Source organism: Drosophila teissieri, chromosome 3L (assembly GCF_016746235.2).
Source record: "Drosophila teissieri strain GT53w chromosome 3L, Prin_Dtei_1.1, whole genome shotgun sequence".
In the NCBI taxonomy this organism is placed as follows: Eukaryota; Metazoa; Arthropoda; class Insecta; order Diptera; family Drosophilidae; genus Drosophila; species Drosophila teissieri.
In genome coordinates, this window is record NC_053031.1 from 11,088,592 (window position 1) to 11,110,746 (window position 22,155).

At 41.4% G+C, this 22,155-nt stretch overlaps 4 protein-coding genes across 7 annotated transcripts in view; 2 read left to right on the top strand and 2 right to left on the bottom strand.

Moving 5' to 3' along the window:
- LOC122618426 (MOB kinase activator-like 2) overlaps positions 1-19,211 on the bottom strand; it is a 39,305-nt gene extending 20,094 nt beyond the window's left edge. Inside the window, exon 1 of one of the 3 annotated variants that reach the window (XM_043794858.1) lies at positions 18,856-19,211. In XM_043794858.1, the coding sequence (XP_043650793.1) occupies positions 18,856-18,860 (5 nt within the window). In that variant the 5' untranslated portion in view covers positions 18,861-19,211. Of the gene's footprint in view, positions 1-8,995; positions 9,290-14,960; positions 15,521-18,855 lie in introns of those variants that run through there. The other 2 variants (XM_043794855.1, XM_043794854.1) reach the window with 2 other exon arrangements.
- Positions 19,212-19,744: 533 nt separating this feature from the next.
- On the top strand, positions 19,745-20,430 carry LOC122617131 (mitochondrial import inner membrane translocase subunit TIM14). 2 transcript variants are annotated; one of them, XM_043792842.1, is made up of 3 exons: positions 19,745-19,826; positions 19,950-20,189; positions 20,254-20,430. In XM_043792842.1, exons 1-3 carry the CDS (start codon positions 19,824-19,826, stop codon positions 20,365-20,367), a joined length of 357 nt encoding a protein of 118 aa, XP_043648777.1. In that variant the 5' UTR covers positions 19,745-19,823; the 3' UTR covers positions 20,368-20,430. The 2 variants fall into 2 exon arrangements, with proteins under 2 accessions (XP_043648777.1, XP_043648776.1); XM_043792841.1 differs by lacking the exon at positions 19,745-19,826 and having other exon boundaries at positions 19,833-20,189.
- Positions 20,431-20,562: 132 nt separating this feature from the next.
- Positions 20,563-21,182, bottom strand: LOC122617132. The gene is made up of 2 exons (XM_043792843.1): positions 20,792-21,182; positions 20,563-20,730 (listed from the first exon to the last, which is right to left on the bottom strand). The coding sequence occupies exons 1-2, from the start codon at positions 20,877-20,879 to the stop codon at positions 20,600-20,602; spliced, it is 219 nt and encodes a 72-aa protein (XP_043648778.1). The 5' UTR covers positions 20,880-21,182; the 3' UTR covers positions 20,563-20,599.
- Positions 21,183-21,336: 154 nt separating this feature from the next.
- Positions 21,337-22,034, top strand: LOC122617662 (protein new-glue 1). Its single transcript, XM_043793591.1, has one exon. It carries the CDS (start codon positions 21,650-21,652, stop codon positions 21,959-21,961), a length of 312 nt encoding a protein of 103 aa, XP_043649526.1. The 5' UTR covers positions 21,337-21,649; the 3' UTR covers positions 21,962-22,034.
- The last annotated feature ends 121 nt before the right edge of the window (positions 22,035-22,155 follow it).

A 22,155-nucleotide genomic window follows, 5' to 3' on the forward strand; every position in this document is an offset into this window, starting at 1 on the left:
TAAAATTAAAACACATCATTAAAGAAGCAGCTCGGGCCAAGAAATGGGCTGGGTCTTTAGGAAACTGGAAAACCTGGTGCTGCCTCACAGACGAAGGCGAAAAAAAGTAAACTGACTTGCAGAGTCGGGAAAAAAGGAGTCGGACAAGCGATAACCTTCACCCAAATACCCACATTTAATGGATTGGGTCCACCCTAGCCTTGTGCGAAAGAGAAGGGCATCTAGCCGGGCTAACAACATTGGCAGTTGATTGAGTGGCGGAACATTTGAAACTATTTGCTCAATGCAAATCGATTTGATGGCGTTGGCAGTGCATTAGACATACAAAAGGATGGCCAGTGAAAATCCAAGCCATCAAGAAGGACATTTTTAGCTTGAATGACGTAAATTGAAGTGCAAATGATTGATACTTTTGCCATTGAATTTTGGGAAATTGCTGATAAGAAACGATTTTATACTTCTCCCGTTTGCATAATTTGATTATAAACAAGCAATGTCAATACTGTTGAATTTCCTTTGATAAAGTTTTATTACGAATCCAATGTCAATGCTCATTCGTCAACATGAAGCAAGTAAAATATAATTTGAATCAAAATATTCGTCATTTTACCCCACATTTCTGAGATAAAGTTCTGCTGGACGTCAGTCGGCTAAGCAGAGTAAGCCCTGCTCAAGCTGGAGATTACAGTATCGCAAGAGCACATAGTATACGAGAGTATGACACATGGATTTCAGCTTTATGAATATGCCACAGAATTTCCCGGCACATGACAAACAAGAAAGAGCTTATCTGCCACACAACGGACAACGTGCCCGATGAGCGAATTCAGTGATTCAGTGATTCAGTTGGCACGAGACAAGCGAGATGACGACTAATACGGGTAGTATTATGTATATAGATGTATATGGATGGCACGAGTATACAGATACATCAAATTATCTGCGACTGGGCTTGCGGAAAAGTAAAAGAAAAGGTGTGAAAAGCAGAATGGCCTCGCTTTTGACACCTCTCCCCCAAGGGTCTCTGTGAACTTTCACAACTGGCGAGTAGCCGAGATTAAATTGCCTGGATGATGATGGTGGGTGGTGCCGGACACCACCTGGCCAAGAAAATCGAAAGTACGTCTTGTGGATTGGCGGCACTTCTAGCCCATGGAAATGACAATGGAAAGGGGCAACTTTCTATGAGTCTGCTAGTTAGCAAATTACATGCATGCAATTCTGGATGATGCTCCGTGTGGCTCGACATTTCTATTTTCATTTGCGAGGCAGAAGGCACGTTGTTGGCCATATAAATTGCTAGAATTAAGCCAAGCCGGCAGCCATGAAAGTTTCCATAGAAAGCCGAGTGCAAAAGCGTAAAACAATTCTTCTTCGGTGCGCGTTGGAGGTGATCACGATGATGATGACACTTGGGATTTTTCGAAACTCCTAACCGGCAATTGACACTGCGGGTTATTTGTTTTCTGGGTTTTTTCTCGGTTTTTGGTGGAAAATGGGGCGGATAGTTCAGTTGAGTGTGCGCAACACGCTTCGAGAATTTTAAAATGAAAGTTCGTGCCCGTTCACGGTTGACAAAGCATGCGGAAATCTCAAAAACCCAAACTCAAGCCAAAGAAATAAGAAATAAATCGCTTGAGAGCGAAATAAAAGTGTGAAGAGATATAAGACGGCATAAAAGTCTAGCCAAGACAAGAAAAGGAAAAACAAAAAAGGAAAGAAAGAAAAAATATAATTATATTATTTTAATGTGTTTTCTCTGCTCCAAGTGATGCCTTTTCCTCGCTTTTCCCTGTTTTCCTGCTGCTTATCCGCAGCAGCTGTCGTTTTCTAGCTGGCATTACTGTGAATTTTCAATTAAGCCTGGCCAAGCTGCCACTGCCACACAGCCACTGCCACAGCAAACCATTCCATTCCATTCTCCGCCATTCCTTTTCAATGTGGCAGAGGTAGCAGCTCTGCTGCACAAAACTGATGATGATGAAAGCTTTCTCCACTCCACAACCCTCGGTTTTGCCCGCTTGGAAGGGTTTCTCAAGTCGGATACTCATTGCTGAGTACGCGGTACTCGGTACGCGATACTCGGTACTCAGTACTTGCTACTCAGTACTTGCCACTCAGTACCCAGTACTCAGCGAAGCAAGAAGTGTCATGGAGTGGCAAGGTTATGCGCTGTGCATAAGCAATTAGCTTTGCGGTTTCCACTCTCGGTTGATGTCCGCTGATATATCCATCTATTTATCTATCTAGAGAGTCGGCTAACCAGCTTTGGGGTCACACACTAACACACACATTGTGTGGCTACACACACATTAACTAGAAATGGAAATTGATTTGGCGCTACCACTTCGATCATGGATCATTTACTGGAACAGAACAGTCTCTTCGCAGTGGAATCGCTTGAAATGGGCACAGAGCATTGCGTACTAGATTCTACACCGTATTTCCACATCGCTTGTAAAGTCCACACATTTAGCTTTTCCTCATTAATGCTGCAGTCATAAAATGTTGCAAAAGCTACATTAGCATTTTATTATTTATGGAATACATACGTATTTTGATCGCTCTATTTTAAAGATTTTCTGTGCTTGGCATGGAAATCCATTTGTAATGGTTTCTTTTTAAAGCAGTTTTAATAATAGGTGATATATGCTTGTTGCTATCCTATAAATACCTAGTAAAATGGATCACAGTTTATAATTCCTATAATCAGTACAACTGAAACGAATCTGATATTTCGACACACAATCTGATCCGCTGCAACTGAATTATGCCATATCATCAAGTGGGTTGGAAACAATCTGATTTGTTGTGGATCATCGAATATTCTAAATTAGCTAAAGTGAGTTTGAAACTGAAGTTGCTGATGGAAAGCAATAGATTTTCTACAATTCAGTGATAGTGGTTCATAACACATTAGAAAAGTAGATCAAATAGCTGTGATTGCTTTCTGCGTTTTGGATAAAACTCTGGCTTAAGCGCTTCATTGGAGATTGGAAATGGTTTTGGAGTACCTCCATTGACCCTATACCCTTTGAGATCGGTAGATTGGCCAAGCCCCCGTTTTCAAGGGCTCGGTGCCCCCGAGATGATGGATCTACAGCTCCATCTCCATCCATGTGGATCATGCGTACTTCGTGCGTTCAGCGATTGCAGCAATTTTCACACTCCGAAGGCCACACACAATTGTCTGATTAACGCCGATCCAAGCCAATCCAATGTGAATATGTGGGTATGTGAATATGTGAGTATGTGAATATGTGAGTATCTGAGTTTATGAGTGTATGAGTATCTGAGTATATGAGTGAGTGAACAAATGAGTACATGAGTATGCAAATGGGCCTGCGATTGCAGGCGAAAGACAAATGAAAAACGGAAAACCATGGAGCCGTGGATCGATGATCTATGTACGTGCTGCAATTGCTGGATCGGATCTCTCCGATTGAACGATTCAATTCGCAGCTGTCATCTAAAACGAAGCGAAACCTGAACGATTGCAACGCCGCCAAGTTCTCACGGCGAGTTACACAAAAAGCCGCACAAACATCACGTTTCCAGCATTAATGGGGCCCCTTGCGATCCGGATTGCTATGCCAACTGTTGCTGCTGCTCCACTGTACCTCGTTTCACTGTACTCCGAGCACAAGCTTAAAACTCCAATTCAATCCATTCACGACGGCGCTCTCAGGCTGCGCCATAAACTTGTACTGGGCCCAAAACGTGAGAGAAATAAGAAAGGCCAAAAGCGAATAAAACAAAATAAAACGCCAAGAAGAGGCCCGTTGAAATTACCGCGGAGAAAAACAATAAAAAATAAATAAATACATAGACCCAATTAAATCATGTAAAAAAATACTACCGCGATGTGGCCTCCCATACATACACACACTCCTACATACACACACTCCTACATACATATATATATATTTATGAGTGTAAGTCGCGCTAATTAAGCAAATTAGTAAAAAACAAAACGAAAATATAGAAAAAAAAATTGTGCTGCGGTCAGCGGCGCGTCTGCTTTACCCACTTTTATGTTTTTTAATTTTCTTGTATTTTTTTCAGCTGCTTTAGATGGCGGCGCATTGTCAACACAGCTGAAATTTGACCCATAAAATTTCCCACAAAATTATAGTAATTTTGCTAACTCAATTTGATGAACGCAAAACACAGCGAAGCTGCGAGATAAAATTATAGTAAAATCCAGCGGCATTTCCAGGGAAATGCGGGAAACACTGTGGCTGTGGGAGTCGATTGCAAAACTAGCCGAAAATTGTTTGCCGGCAGGCAGGCAGGCAGGCGGTGAAAAGGGAAAATCAGAGAAAAACCAGCGCAATTTTCACCAGTATCCAGTTACCGAACTTCCTCTCCATCTTCACAACGGTTGAAGATGCCGCCGCCTCTTCCACTGGACAGAGGCCCAGGGGCGGGGGGTTTTTGATCAAAGGGGACGCAACCGCATAATTATATAGCCCGCCGATCTCAGCGGCCATCATTGCGGGCGGTGGGCGGTCAATTGGACGACAGAAAGGGGGCTGCACTGCAACTCGAAGCTCTCTATATGGAAAAGCACGGTGGACCGACTTTTACAAACAGCGGGCATAATTACTAATGGGTCTTAACTGGCTACGAAAATCGTTTCTATCCCTCAAAGAAACTAAGAGTTTCAAAACCAATTAAAACGTACACAGCATTAAGTAAAAGTTAAATATGTGTATCGAAGAACAAATCTCGATTCAAGTACACTTAAGTATTATAATTAAATAAATACTTAAATCATTATATAGAAAGTTTTAAGTTACCCCAAGGCCTTTCTTCAGTTCAAATACTAAACAGAAGAGTTACATTAAGAACCATCTTTATAAAAATAATCTATGCACATACATTGTATTTTAATATTTATGTAAAGCATTCCTAAGTTGACTTCCCAACGCCCACGCCCATAGTAAAAAAGTCTATAATATTGCTGATCACCTCAGCTATGAAAATGCATCGGTAGCTTCCTCTGTAAAACATTTGATTGCCACTGCTCAAAATGCAGAAGTTGTATGCAGCCGTGTTAACAAGCTGCACGAACAACGGCGATGGGGCAGGCAATAAGTCAAGTTGAACAATAAACATATTCATTTTTCATATATTTTTATCGCCACGAATACCACAGTGCCGCTGGGACGAATGTCTTGGCTTGGTCAATGGGTATGGGTTAGCCGGATAAAAGGGGGGAGAGGTGAAGATGAAGATGACTTTTGACAATGTTGTGGGAGCAGAGAGTCTTCTTCACATCATCTCGAGTTTTCGAGGCTGTTACAAATCCTCAAAAAATGGGCGGGGGCGTGATGGAAAAAACACGATTGCAACACGGATATTTTAGCTGCTCGCTGGCGATTTAGCCCCCAAAATTACATTTTCTTTTGTCTCGATATGTTTGTTTTTTTCCTTTTTTTTTGTAGCCACACCAAAAAAGAAAAAAATGACGGCTAGCAATTATTTGGGAGACCCGGTGGCAAGTGTACGGGTATATATCTCGAAATAATCTCGCAGAAATTGTTGCACACGCGTGCAATTAGCGGCGCGTGTTTTCAGTGTGGAGTGGGGAAAGGTGAGTGAAGGAGGCATATGAATAAAGTGCCTTTTGTGTGACGGAAACATTTTGCAAATTTTCACTAGCCGCTGCACTGCACGAATGTGTGGTACACACATATGTACATATGTATATACTCTTCGTGTATAAAATATGAACACATGCACATGTATTCGCGTTTATTTTGGGAAGCTTTTAGTGGCAGCCAGCGCAAAAAAGAAAAAGGACTAGAAAAGCGGGGCGAAGGCAAAAAGAAAGAAGGAGGAGGAAAACCAAACACGGGCTGGGAAAATGCCTATGATGGCAATGCCGACAGCTGAATAATAAATTTAGCACGGGTCTTCGATTTTTCCGATTTCACATCGCTTGCGCTCGCTTTCGATTTGGTTCGCTTCGGTTTGGCGTTTTTGTGGCTAACACAACACAACACAACAACAGCTGACATTGACACTTTTCGTGTGGCCTGGCGGCGCAGAAAAATCGTTTAAGGTTATTTATAAAAGCAAAAATATCGAACAGTCCCCCCAAACACAAAGTCATGCAGAGAAAAACGCACAGAGATATGAGCCAAACTGGCTGAAATTGCCCTGTCAGAGTTAAACATTCGCCACAGAAATTCATCTTAGTATAACTACATATAATCTATGTATCTGCGTAGATCAAAGATATTATACGAATATTAATAGGTAGCATTAATATTTGTTAGTTTTAGCTCAAAGTAAAGCACCACATGAATTCCAACTTTCCCAAACATATATCCCACATTTCCTACGAAACTCTTTAGCTTCAGTTTAAGCTACGAAAACTTTTAATTGCTGAAAGACAAAGCCCAAGGAAGCCAATCAAATGGTCTGAAGTGCGTGCTAAAAAAGTACGAAAAACCGAAAGATGACAGAAAAGGGGTTAATTCCTATTGTTTTGTTTATTCAGCAGCGAAACCAGCTACTGATTCCAATATCCAAATGCTCAATTTCCGCATCGCCGTCGCACTTAACCTTCAACTCGCATTGAAGCCAATTTGCTGACTCTGGTGTCTTTCCCCTTGTGTATCCGAGTATATTTGTCTTTTGTGGCCCCATCTAGTTTCGTTTTCACACCTCCGCACACAGAACACACAACACGACTGGACTGGCGCCCCCCATCAAATCAAAATTTATGATGTGATTCTAGCAACGCGACGGCGAGTGTTTCCTTTAGATTGCCCATTGCTCGCGTTTTGAATGAGCTTAATTGTTGCCGATTTGAGTGTTTTTTATGTACATACATGTACATGCACACCCCGTTAAAGGTCAAACGAGCGATTGGCAAAGTCGAGGGAAATAAGAAAATAGAAACTGAAACCGAAAAAGAGACCCCTTTTGCGCGATGGAAAAGCGGTAGAATTATGTCTATGTCAACTATGAAAAGAAATGAAAACGAGTTCCACAACTGGCAAACGAGCAGGAAGACGACGACAGATATGGAAAGGGAGATAGAAGCTGTGCGGAGCGGTGCGGTACGGTGACGTGAGTTGTGAGATGTGCGATGCACATGCAATGGATGACATGATATACATAGATAGGTGTAGCTCCGTGCCCCCCCCCACCATGCACCATACACCATACCCCAAACCATACAAACCCCCCATCCATATAGCCATATATCTCTGAGCTGGTTTGGGTTGTTCTGTGCTGTGCGGTTCAGTTTGGTTCAGTTTGGTTTGGAAGAGCTGACCAGCGGGCAGCGTCATACATATAAGGCATAACGGTTCGGTGGAGAGAAGTGTTCGGTTTTCGGGTCGCTAACTAACCCAGTTAACCGAGATTTATCCGACAGCGCTTATAACTGTGACTATCCTTTTCATATGGGTTAAACGATCGATTGATACACGGCGAAAATCACATGGAAACACAGCCCAACAGCACCGAAATGCATATGTATGAGAGCTCGATTAACTACTAAAATTGTATCTATACGATCTCGCTGGAACTGCTTAATGGGGAAATACCGTGAGAAAAGTATTTCATAGCGGGGAAAAACGCTCAATAGCAAAAACTACACAGAAGCTAGTTACTTTTCTATACTAAATCGAACTAAAATGGATAGTTGGTATGAATAATACAGTGCTTTTAAGCTTTCTGCGAATTCATTTATATTGCTTCTTCCCAATTAGTTACATAAATCCTTTACATCCGTAGGAAAACTAATCCAAATCGGTTAGATAATATCGCACCACAAAGGCTCGGATCAATTTCATTTCCTCTGCCTTCTTCCGCAAAATGTCCATGGCAATTCAACAACTATGGGAATCCGCAATCCGCAACTAATTCCAGTTGCTTTGCAATTTTTAGCATGACCTCAAAAAATCGATGGTTGGCCTAGCGCATTCGAGGACCCAAAGGGTTGGCGAGGGGTTGCTGTTGGAGGGGAGGGGGTTACCTCGAGGGAAGGTGTGAGAAATAACAAGCTGCTGGTTGAGCCACTCGTAACTGTTGTTTTCTCAGCGTATTGAACACGTAGGCGTCAACGGGGTTGACAAAAAGTAAAAACAACGCAACGCAGGATGTGCACGGTAAAAAGAGGAGATCCTTTATGGCTAATAAGATATTTCATTATTTTAAGATTTTTCGATTTTTAGATGGCATTAAGCGGGGAGTTATATAAGAACATTAGAACATAAGCAACTTTTTTCAGTAGTTCTTATAAAAACTATCAAAGTAACCCCTTAAAAAATCCCCATTTCTCTCTGTGTGACAGAGAAAACACCTGACAATGAGCTGAGAGTGAGGGGGCGGCACAAAGGGAGGGTCGAGGGTTGCAGGGCAGACAAGCAGACAACCAGACAGACGGACACGCAGACAGGAAGCCCGTGAGGTAGGAAGTTCCTGCCGCTGCGGCAAAGGAAGTGGTTAAAACAATATGGCAGTGGAGGAAAAAGTAGTGGTGGAGTGCCAGTGGCAGTGGCACACCGAGCAACATTGTGAATGCCCAATGTACCGTTGTTGTTGCTACTGCTGCTGTTGCTGCTGCAGCAGTGTTGCAGTTGTTGCTGGTGTGCCAATTCTAAGCGCTGCATTGGCAACAGTCGCGCTTCGCCGGTTTCGCAACTGAACTCTCAGCTGCTATTGCTCCTCTGCAGTTAGTTGCTGTTGCTTCTGCTGCTGTTTCTACTGCTGCTGCTGCTTCTGCTGCTGCTGCATTGCGCGTAATCAGTGAAGCAACAAACCGTGGCAGCTAGCTGCAACAGCAACAATAACACGCCAGCAGTCGCGGCTCTGAGGAAAAACTTGAATGCAGTTTTTCGCAGCGAATGACACAGTTTCACACCAGCACGGCAAAGCACTAGCACACACACACGCACACACACAGAGAGAGAAGCACTTCTTTTCTTTCTTTTGTTGTTGTTGTTGGGGAATAGACTCCTTTTCGTCTTACATTTGTTCCCCTTTTCGGGATATCGGGATATATCAGTTTGTATTGGTATGCGATTTTATTTCACAATCTAGCATAGCAATTCACGGTTGGCAATCGATGTTGCAAATGTTGCGCTGCTTGCTGCTGATGTTGCTGCTGCTGCTGTTTTGCTTTTAACTGCGACGCGATGCGGTGCGACGCGACGAGATGTGTGGTTGCAACCGACGGCGGCGCCTCGAAAAACAATGTCAAATAATGACGCGGCGACATCAACAGTCCACCATTGACGACCTGCAACCGCTCGAGCGACCAAGCGTGCCAAAGGAAATTTCTACACTGAGCCAAGCCGTCCGTCTTTGACTGACTGCTGCTCGTTCGGCTGGCAACAGCAACACATACACAGCGGCAACAGCAGCAACAAACACAGCAACACACAGCGGCAGCACAACACTCACGCAAGTAAGGAGAGAAAAAAGGCAGCAAAAAACAGAAACAGAAAACTGGCAACGAAAGCAGAGCACACAGTAAAGATGAAGTGGTTGCTGTTGTTGCTGTTGCTGCTGATGTTGCTGCTGTCTCGCACACCAGCAGCATTTGCTCTCCGCTCAAGCGCGAGAGAGAGAAAGAGAGACCAAGAGGTATCAAATACCAGCTGAGCGGGAGAGCAACGCGTGTACGTGTTTTGCATACAAATGCGTCACTCAAGCGAGACACGCACATTTATACAGTATTCGACCACTTGTTTGACTGCTTTGGCACTGGCGCTCTCTCTTCTACGCTCTCTCTCTGGCAACAGCTGAGCGCTCATGTGTTGATGCTCAGCAGCTGACTGCGCTAGCGTTGCCACATGGTCGGTAACAAGTGGCAGTAGAATAGTAGCAGAATCTACTACTTTTTTAACGTTACGTAGTTATAAGTAGTAATGACTTCAAAATATAAATATTTCAATAAATACATTCGCCAAGAAAAAAAGGAATACTCTTGTTAATGAGTAAGATGAATTAAGTATGCTACATTTAAATCGTGCTCTCGAGAATATATCTCCATTGTTTGTTTATTAACACATCGTTTTTATGATCACAGGTAAGCGAATTTAATTCGGCAAATTTAATGGCTAACAACGTTTGGTACAACTGACGCAAACATCACATCACTTACTTTTAGTTAGACCGCTAATTGGCTTGATAACAATCTGTTCAACAAAAGCCGCATAGTATTATCAAAGCGCTAAACATTTATTTACTACCTCCAGTTGCTAAAGATGTTCCTATTTAATTCGCAGGTAATTTGCCTGCTCTAATTGTGTTTAACGATTTACCTGGGATTTGGGCCTGCTCCTTCAAACAGAAATTCATACAAACGTAGTTTGGTATATTACTCACCTGCAAGGAAAAGAAAATAATGGATTAAAGATATATTCCACTTTGTTATTCCTAAAGGTAAGGACCTCCAGCTACGTGGTTCTTATCAATGAACTGACCCCAAGCCCGCATAAAATATCCCCCCCTGACCATCAACTCTCCCCGGGGAGTAATTATCACGCTCTTTCTCGGCCAGGAAGAAATAAAATCAGTAATCAAATAGAATAGAGCGGTGGAGGAGAATCGAAAAACACAGGAACTGCATTTGCTGCCCAACTTACACAGAATCTAGACCCGAATAAGAAAACATAATATAAGCGCATCGTCATTCTTCGTAAATGAAGTCGAAAACAGGAACACGCAATGCACTTAGAATAATTTGGAGCTACATGTATGATCTTCTTAGGCAATAATCTGACGAAAATTCGTTTCAGTTCATAGCCACTTGAAAGAAAAACCAATTTTATATTGAAAAATTTAGAAAAAAACTGCATTAACACGCTTTTGTTTCGAGTGTATCCCAAAACAGCTGTCCATTGACGAGCTGAGGAAAAACAAGAACAAATAGGGCCAGGGAGAAAAGGGAAGAAAAGGAATCGTGGCAGCAGAGAACGCGCACCTGTGACCGCCCGCAATGCAACCGAAACGGCGGCAAGTTCATTTGCACCACATCAAAATTTCATCCACACTATGGTGCACACACACACACACATACACATAGACAGAGCGAGCAAGTAATGGAACATCTGATCCGTACCGCCGCTATGGCCCTCTCTTTCCACCCACAACGCCCATCTCACTTCCTCCAATGGTGGCAACGCTCGGCTGCTTTCTAGCGGTTCAACTGCTTCAACTGCCATTTGCCATTACTCGAATTGCTTTGTGCCCATTACTTATTGCAGCGACTGTTGCAGTCGGACAGCAAAAACGGCACACGATCGCAGATATTGCGGCAAGAAGGTAGGAAAATGCAAAAATAAACTAAACAGACATTTCAGAGACCACCAGGGGTCGTTGCAATTAAATGCAGCATTTTATAGCACATTTCAAGACATTATAAGTCGACTTCTTCAACTGCCAGCTGCCGATCAGTTTGATACAAATAACATAACATAAATAACTCAAATCGAAGTATCTCTTTTCTTCGGATTAAGCAAAGTTAAAGTGCATTTAAACACAATTGCCACGTTGCAGGAAACATATGTATGATTTTTATAGCGACCATCAGTTATCCTTTTGATAGCAATAAAAATCAGAGCAAGTTAAACATATATGTACATATATGATAGCTATAAAGAGGGGCTCCAATGGCTTATAAAAGTTCAAACAATGTGCCGCTAAAGTTCCTTTGCGCCACGGGTAAACTTTTCTTATTTATACTATGTACATACATATGTATGTAGGTACATGGGACAATGAACATTCCCTTAATGCAAAAATTATATTTATATTTACGCTTGAAGACGATAATTTAATGTTGGCTTTAGGCGATAATAAATAAGAACATGCTACAGCAAACAAGTAAAAGCACTTTAAGTTGATTTAATCAAGCTTAAACGTTTCATTATTTACATTTTTTCATTAATTTAATTTTATTTTTTAATTTCATTGTCACCATATTATATATATGGTAAATATATACTTTCCTTACATTGCTTTCCATAATTGCTAGATGCTTTTATCGTGGCCGTGCTAATGACTTCTTAATTGTTCAGAAAAAATATATTTTATATCAGAGTTGTACCGAGACTAGAAATGGCATAGTAACCAAGCTACTTTTTTCATATGTGCGTTCAATTTTCCATATAAATATAAACTTGGCAAACACGGATGGTTGTTGTTGCTTATCAATCTTAATATTTGATTTATGATTGCTTGCTGTTTCTCCACCTCCGCCTCCAACTTCCCTACATAATTGCAAAGCGAAAGAGTTAAGGAGATTGTTTCCTGGTGCCCGAGAAAAATAACAAACAAACATCACAACTGCATATGTGTGCAAAGAAAATACAATTGTTCATGCTACTATCGCAAATTACACTGAAAGCCAATCAAACTTTTCAGGAGTGGAATCAAATAAATGTCAATTTGTAAATGTTGGGCCAAAACAAGGAAGCAAACGTCATAAGTTTTTAAAGTTATCTCTAATAAAAATATGATAAATATATATATTTTTTTATAAATGCCATAAATGCAAATAAGGTTATAAATTAATAAACTCAATTTATTATGTTTGATATAATAAATTCAACGAAATATTTTGATATTTTAAAGATGATTTACTTTCATAGTAATTATTTGAGTATTTCTCTGAATTTTAAATTCTAGCTTAGCAAATTTTTACTGTGTACTTAGTTTAGTGTGATTTGTTTTTATTGCTGCCGTGCCTGCGATGTTGTTGTTGTTGTTACAGCTCGCTTATACGTTTCTAGTTTCGCTTGGGGCTACGACTCGAGAGGGGCGGTGCGGGGGTGGGGCCACAGGGGGGTGGTGCGGCGGGGGGGGGGAGGTCCGTTTTGTCGGGCACGCCCCCACATAAATAAGACGGAACAACAAAGCGTATCAAGATGTTGTTGCCAGCGTTACTGTAGTTACTGTGCTGTTGTTGTATTTCATGTTGTTGCTGCTGTTGTTGATGTTGTTTTTGTTGTTGTTAGCGCTGCTTCTGCGGGTCATGCGCAATGCCAATGACGTCAGATGTTGCCATCAAATTAGGAAATGCGCAAAAAAACAAAAAAGCAGCCACAAAAAATGGCAAAACAATGAATTTGAATGAGCGCCACATAAACGAAAACACATACGCATAAACACACAGCGGTAGTTAAATTTATAGCAGCACAACAATTGCCGCTCATTTTGGACTTTGTATTGTAAAACTTGAGTGGTAATAAGAACCACAACAAATCTGTTCGATCTTAAAACATTAAAGCTAGGTCAGCAGAGTTACAAGATAAATGGGCCACCTCAATAAAAGAAAGACTTTTAAGCAATTCAACAAATTTAAAGCAAAAAAAAACTTTTTTTTTATGCTTAGTCTTCTTCATTTATATCGATTCTTATATACATATATGTAAATATCTTTTATAAATATTATTGAAATTGTAATAATTTTGATAGTTTAAGTTCCAAGTGTCCTAAGTTTGTGCCCCCCACTGTACACCCAATATGCGTCTCGGACATGGCGCTGTGAGATTTATGTGTCGCCGTTAAACGAAAGGGGGCGTGTGTAAATCGCGTTGGCGGCGGGGGGTGGGGGAGGTTAATACCGAAATGCTAACAGTAATGTATATGCAGCAAATGTCTGGAGGTGTGAATCACCAGAATCACCGGAGACCCAGAGGAAACCCTCGGGCCCCCGCCGCTGCTGAAACTCGCAGGGGTTTCTCTGCAACATGGAAACCCTACAAGACCCCAAAAGCAGACCAAGGAGAAATGCGCCGCAAATTTAATAATTCACTAGACGGAGGGGGTTGGAGTTGGGCCGGGAAATCCAATCACAAAAAGAAAAGCGAAAAGGGAAAACCCCGATGGGCAGACGCAGAAATCAGCTGTTTGGCAAACTTTGCCCGCTGTGAGCACATGTGATGCGGCGAGGGAAACTGGAGGAAAATGAGCGAAAAGCGAGTCGCAGAGAGTTTCCATCAAATGGAAAGAGGGAGAGCAAGAGAGTAAGACAGAGAGAGGGTGAAAGTGTAAACATCATGCAACGCTCACACACACCGTTGCCTTGGAAAATTGCCTTGTCCCTAAACTAAACGAAGGCAAAAGAAACGACGCAGTTTTCGCGAGTTTTCCAAGGCAATTAAGGGGAGTCCAACATGAAAGGCAAACTATAAAGCCCGTCAAACATTTTGGCAGTTTCCATCAACCCATTAAGCTGAATAAACAATACGCAAATCTGTAAAAATGTCTTTAAATCAAATGCAACAAAGAGATTTTCCATTTGCCAAACTCATGCTATAATTATTTTCGTTTCGCTTATAATTTTGAACAGTTTTCCCGGAAAAGGTCAATAAAAAGTGTGAGGATTCAGAAATTTGCATTGAATATTTACAAACGGCAAACCGAATGTCCATTAAATAATTCATGCTGCGAACTTTCGATTTAAGAAAATTGAGAGTTAAAAGGGTCTGCTCCTTGATGGAATATTTAATTTTAGAGTCTTTGGACATTTTACATTGACTAAAAAACCTCAGCTGCGTGGCAAAACTTTTTGAATTCATTTTCTAAAAATAATTATTCATTTCGTTAGTGCGTTTATAATTCAGAACTATAGATATACCCTTTTTTTGAGTATTTATTTGTGATAATTATTTAATTTCTGTTAATGCAATGAAAATTATTAGTATGTATATTATAATATCTAAATCACAATAAAATATAGTTTTGTAAACATAAGCCATAAGTTAACAAACTTTTTAGAAATATTTAATATTAGCGCATATCACAGACGGGATTTCTTCTTTAAACTCTGAATTATTGGTTTTAGATTTAAATTCATTTCTCTTGTGGATTTGATTTATGGATTTTTAAAATGGCATTGAATTCGAATATGAATATGAATCATGAATATATATTAATTTCGCATAGTGCCCTACTATTGACTGCCATAATTTGCCACTCCTTACCGACAGAAGCACGTGACGGTCTCCTCAACGTCCAGCGGGAGTGAGAGTTGTCCTGCAGTCTGAGCACCCGTGCCACCTGCTCCCCCACCTGCGCCCCCTGCACCCCCTCCGCCCGAGGCGCCACCTGCTCCAGTGGAATTCCCCTTGCCGCCATTCTGGCCATTGGCATTCTGGCGCGGCACAGCGCGTCCGGGAATGTGGCGCGAGGAGGCGTGCAGGAAGGTGGCGGCGAAGGTCGACGACAGCGAGGAGTGCGACGCCGAGGGGCGTGGCGTGGAGGCGGTGGGCGTTTGGGGGGCCGTCGAGGATCCATCGGTGGTGGCGTCTGCCAGCGGAACCGAGGAGTAGCGCACGAGGATCGCACGACTGACGCGATTGCCGCCCGTTAAATTCGAAATGGCCCAGTTCATGGCCTGCGGAGTTAAGAGTTTGGCTAATGGAGGAAAAACAGAATGGGGGAACTAAACGCTTCCGCCGCTCGACTGCAACTGAGCTGTTGGCTGTTGGCCGGGCCAAAAGGCAAAAAGGCGCAAAGGCAAAAGGGCCAGTGGACGGGTGGGGTCGGTCGTTGCAACCTTCTTCGCACATACTAAATATACACAATCTTGGGCTGCAGAATATTGGTTTTGCCCAGTGATTTCAGCCACGCCCCACAACTTGGCTGGCTGTCCATCTGTCCGTCTGTCAATCAATGGATTCCGCTTCTAAGGCTGCAAAAAATTGGCCAAGTGTCGCTTTTCCCTCTCGCTATTTATGCCTTTCCACAGTGCATTTGTTTCACACATTTTTTTTTGTTTTGTGCTTTGCTGCAGTTTATTTGTAATTTTCCTTTTTTTCCCTGCACTTGCACCCGTTGCCGGCTAATTCAATTAGAGTTGTACTAAGTGCGCTTCAAGGCTGGCGGAATGCACACGCCGTCGTCGAAACAGCGAGGGTTGCTAATGAGGTACGAGTATACTGCAGGTTTATGCACATATGTATGTATATGTATGTATGTGGTACCATCCACAATTTCGTCGGTACAAAATGCAATTTGCCGAAAGAAAGGCTTTAATTACCATAGGAAAGTGGGCACAAAAAGCTGTAAGCACATACATATGTACATCAGCAAAACAGAGGAAACTACAAAGTTTTATTTCTTTTATTTCATAAATTTAATTTGCCTTATTTATCCAGCATAATTGCTTCTATTGGCTGTCATACTTTATTTCTTTTTAAGGGCTAAAAAAGTATCTCTCTAATGTAAAGTGTATTTATTGTACTCAATACACTAAGGTATGAAAACTCATTTAAAAAAGCAACGCTTTAATTTAAAAAATTGGTTTTAAGTAAATAAATATTTATATGCCCCGAGTGCTTGTTTTCCCCAGTGGATGTGAAAGCCCTTCGCGTTGCTAGAAAATCGATAGCTTTCCCCTTGCCACATTTTTAATTGTTATGCCTGCTCTAATGAAACCCCCCTTCGCTCCATTGGAGGGCGATGACGTCCAGCCCAGTCCACCCAAAAAAAAAAAAAACAAACAAAAAATGGGAAAAGTGCAACCCTTTTCCCAGATGAGTCCGTGTAGCTCGTATGATGTTGTCCTCCGCCGTCAGAGCCATCAACTGATGTGTACTTTTCCCCTTTTTTATCTTTATTTTACTTCTTTTTTTTTTGGGTGTATGGGGTGTGACATGTGACACAATTTGTTTGTTCTTTGTTGCTCTCACATCGTTTGTTTTTTGTGTTCCTTTGCCTATTTGGATGCTGCGACAGTCCACAAAAGAGTGGCCCCCGTGTGTGTACATACGTACATACGTTTCTACGGACATATATGGTATATATTGTACCCTGGTATATAGATTCTACTAACGACTTTAGCATCTGGCAAAACATACAAACATACATACTACAAAAAAAAAAGACACACGTAAGCATCAAATTGTCAGTGGGTTGTGCGGACTTAATTTATCCAGTCGACCAGGGAGGCATTTATTATAGCCTCCAGTTTTGTCTGTGTCCGTGTCTGTTCTGTTTCTAATCAACTCGATTTCCGCAATTTGCCACCGCTCCATTTTCCTGTTTAATCACCAAATTGTGCTTAATTGAGTTTCGTTTCGAACTTTATCCCTTTAATTGGCATAGTTTTCTATGGGACAACATGCTAAAGACAGGGATTGACAACCCCTCAGATGAAATGAAAAACAGCTGGCTTTACTCAACTTAAATACGATAACATGAGGGTGAACTTAATGTTTATAAATATGTAATCCATGTAGAAATACCAACCCAACTTATAAGTTATTTAAATGTTATTAATGGTAAAGTATTTAAGGTTTAGAAGATAAGCCAAAATCTTAGAGCCACATTGACTGAAGGACCACTTGGACCACATTTGTTTAATTGCTTTCAATCACAATATAAAACCAAAAGTTTGCAGTCGCAAACGAAAAAGGTTACCTAAAAGTCCTACAGGGTGGAAATCTCAAAGTTGTTTCCAAAACTCCCAAAAAAGAACATTTTGGAGATAGTCAACCACCAACCCAACATCTTGTCCGGTTTTTACCTTCACAACCCTTAAATGCATCCCTCTATCTTTTGGTATTTTTCTTTGGCAATTTGAAATTCCTCTATTTTTCATTAGATCAAGGACTCAAGATGAAATCTTTAATGGTCGATGAGTGTCACGAAATGGTAGTTTGCGATTTTAAGTGCTGTTCCTTTTGAAAACTAGCTGTGTGTTTCAAAGAAAAAAAAACATCATAAGGAACTGTCCTACTCAAAAATTTTTTAAAACTGGTTGATACCCCGTTAATACCTTCATAAGTCGTTATAGGAACATCTTTTTATGTCAGAATATTCAGCATGCTTTATATGTATTTAACATACTTCACACAAATTTTAGTCTATGAGTCGTGCACTCCACATTCTAGAGCTAAATCGACAGCATTGTGGTAATGAAATTGGCAAGTTCATTAAACCTGCTCTTATCTCCAGAATTCCGACGCTGCTTGCTGCAAGGCATAAACAAAAACAGAGGAGGGGCAGAAGAGGGGGGAGGAGGAGAAAGAGAGAAAAGGCAGAGGCAGAGAAGAGGCGGCGAAGACGAGCACGAAAATAAACGCAGTGCAATGCAATCGAAGTGCAGCGATGGCCTTGCGACTCCGATTCGTGGGAAGAAGAAGACGCCGCGGAGGACGATCACGCACACAGCCACACCGTACGCACACACACACAGACAGTTATGGATTTTCAGGTGAAGTCGGTGGTCAAGTAATACAAAACACTTGCGACTTGGTGACTTGGTAACCACATTTGAGAAATCGATAAAAAGCCCATTGATTTTCATGGGCCCCAATCACAACAAAGAAATGCCTGACATGTAACTTTTTCTTCGGGGAGTGAGTAGTACGTCTACAAATACCGTCAAAATAATGGATTATATGTGGGGAGTAGGAGACAAAGAAAGGGTTTTATGTAAGAGGTACCATTGGAGCGTTACGGAGCAAACAAAATATTACGCTATATTTTTGTGATAACATATAAACGTCCTAAGTGCAGACATTGCTTCCTTGGCAGTGGATGGGCAGTTAAGGGCCGAGTTGCAGGGTATTTGGGGTACTACTCCTGTGGCAAGTGCGACGAAAACAGAAATTTTCAGTCGGCGAAAATGCGAAACGAGGCCAATTGGCAAAAGGCCAAATGGCGACGAAAAAGAGCACCAGAGGCAGAGTAGCAGACGAACAAAAAGCAGAGGACACCGAAGACAAAGCGACGCAAGAGACCCACCAAGAGGTCAAAAATAAAGAAATAAGAAAATAAGAAATACCCTATATATCGTCTATTTTTTTCGGGAATAGCACCACTGCAAGAGCCCATAGATTACATTGTCTTTTGTGGTGTAACGGTACTCACCCCATAAGCCAATCGACAGTGTCGCGTAGATATTCCGGAATTCGCTCCAGTTTGACGGCTGTTTTTCTCGGGAACTGCTAATTTTCCAAAAAGTTTTTCCCCAGCTGAGGAGCTAACGCACACACTCACGCCGACCGACCGACACAGACACACGGCACGCACACGCACACACACACACGCGCTCACGATTAGCGGTACGCTGACGGACACTCACGCACACCACCACGCCACCAGGATGTGGAGGATCACCAATTTCGGAACTTTTACTTTCGTCAATCAATATTATTTGGTTTCGAAACTTTGCACATCAAAATTTTTCCTGCTTCTTCTTCGCTTGTTTGTGCACTTTGTTGAGTCCCGTTATCGATGCGACCCGAGCGTTATCGATAGGCAACGTCTGCGCACACTTTCGATAGCAGATGCGCAGATTTTGTGAGCGGGTTCCTAAAAATTACGTTTATTCTGGAAATACCTGTTTTGGCTAGCCATTTTATTTATTTGCAGCTGCAAACAGTTCTTAAAAGATCATTTTGATATAGTTTAAACAACTGCTGCTTTAAGCCTGCAACCCTGGTTGTTGACAATCAGCTGGGTGGCTGCAGAGACGTGGCAAATGGGGATTTAAATTGAAATATTTAAGCGAACAATTTTAATGCATAGTAAAAAAAACGATTCAAGTTGGTCTATACGATTAAGTCGTTAAATATAAAGCAATAATACGTACCTAATTTATGCATTTTTAAACATATTTATGCAGTTGGAATACAAACAAGAGTATTTAATAAAATAAATAAATCGTATTTAAAGTTTTCTATAACAGCTATTTAAATTTAAATACTAATTTCCGCCGCTGCCTGTTAGTAACGGTTTATTTGCATAGAGCGGCAACCCTGAATCTATCGATAGGCCAACAGCTGACAGCAGGCCATGCAGTTCCACTGATTTACAGCTGTTAAAATTACATAAAAATGGTACTGTGTTAAATCACATTGTTTTTTAGTTAAAAACAACGTAAACTATTTCGAATCTCTTCCGTTTCATACTATCAAATTGTCCGTGCGATGACCACCAATGCGAATAATTCCATTCCGAAGGCGAGCTCCGTAATTCTGGCGGGACTTGGAGTGGCCGCCGTGGGTTTCGCCGGGAAGCACCTGATGCGCCGCATGCCCCAGATGACCACCAAATTCAACGAGGCCCTCAAGAACCTGCCCAAATTCGATGCGGAGAGCATGGCCGCCTCCAAATACTACAAGGGCGGCTTCGATCCCAAGATGAACAAGCGGGAGGCGTCCCTAATCCTGGGCGTCAGTCCAAGTGCGTCCAAGATTAAGGTATAATGATACTAAGGAGTATCTTCCTAACTAGAAATATACTTATTCCTAAATTTGTTTACAGATTAAGGACGCGCACAAGAAGATCATGCTGTTAAACCATCCGGATCGAGGGGGATCTCCCTACTTGGCCGCCAAGATCAACGAGGCCAAAGACTTTCTGGACAAAGCGAAGTAGTCATCCTTCCCCCGCCTTTGAGTGCAAATAAAGTAGTAGTTTGTGATAAGCATGTAAGCTAAAGTCTTATGCGTTTTATTGCGATGGTTGTACATACCATTTTTATGTATTGTGTTCTTTTCCCTAAGAGTTGTTACTTAAAAAAACAGGATACTGTTATACTATGTTTATAAAGACAGCATATCTTGCTCATAGAATGAAAAATGCTTAAAGATAACTTTATAACTTATTTTTAAGCATATGTTATGTGGAGACAACCATTTCCAAGTCCCAAGTAAGCGTGGTCAGGAAGACAAACGCACTCGTACATCCAACAGTGAACAAAGCGAAACTTACAAGTTAGATGCTCTCCCAAATCACAATCTAAGATGCAGGACAATAAGTTTACTCCATACTTTATATAGATACGAGTTAGGTTGCTCACTATCACGCATCATTGGATTATGCATGCCAAATGCCACATTAATAAGCGCAGCTAGAAAAATTATAATGAATTTTGAGAACGGCTCCATGTAGAGTCTTTAAATTTCCCCAAGTGGTTGGGCCTGCTTCCACCTATAAACTGAATAAATCGATTTTATATGAAACCCGATATTGTTATGTAGTTCTACCCAGTTTTAATTGCAATTTAAAGCTTAATTGAAATTCTAGGGAATGAAACACAGTAAAGCCAGGCAAGAGCATCGAGACGATTGCATTTTAAACAAGAATCGAAAAATATCAATAAAATCAATAATTTTAAGCTGGTTAAGATAGAAAAAAAAATGGTTTAAAATAAAATGTATGGCTCAGTATTATATTCATTTCACGTGATATTCGAACGACCTACACTTTTTATCCTTGACCAATTACGGTTAAACATACATACCTATATGGTCTATTTAAAACATATTTATGAAATTCTTTTATTTTTAAAATTTAAATTAATTAGTGCGTAAAATAAGCTCAATTTTACCTTACAGTTAACATGTTTGTTTTCAGTAGTTTAAACAGTCCGTTATGGGAAAAGTACGTAAACCAGCATATGACACCAGAACAAAACATTTCTCTATTTAGACAAATGCTGCAGATAGACTTAATTTTTTGCGAATTTTTGTTTACTCGACCCTGTTATACTTAAATGTTCAGATTAAGTGACGTGCTAGGTTCTCACGCTGTATAGGCAAAGACCAGACCATATGGAGCCAGATCGGAGTTTGCTCAGCCCATTGTTGGGCCCACCAGAGGAGGTATAAATAGTGCTGGCAAAACCGCAGAACAGCATCAGTTGATCACAATCACAATGAAGTACTCTTGTGTTCTGCTCCTTTTGGCCACCGTCGCCTGTTTCCTGGTGAGCCTGTCCAGTGCCACAACCACGACCACCACCACGACAGATGCCACTACCACGACCACCACGACCACTGCCTCGTCTTCGGACACCACTACCACGACAGCGTCCTCCTCGGACACCACGACTACCACGGAATCATCCTCTTCCAAAAAGAAGAAGCACGTGACCCACTACAAGCGCAAGACGAAGCGACCAAAGAAGGTCAGGAAGATCAAGCGCAACAGGAGCAAGAAGAACAAGAACAAGAAGCGCAGCGGTTAAACTGCTTGAGAAAACCTACCTGATCACCTGATCCAGCCCCTTCCCCTCCGATACCCAGAGTCCCGATTCCCGATTCCCAAACAGCTTTATAATTTTAACTTTTTACATTATGGCATTAATAAAATAATTCAACAAAAATGCTTCTATTGTTTTGTATACATGGAACCAGATTAAGGATCAACTTGATTCCACTT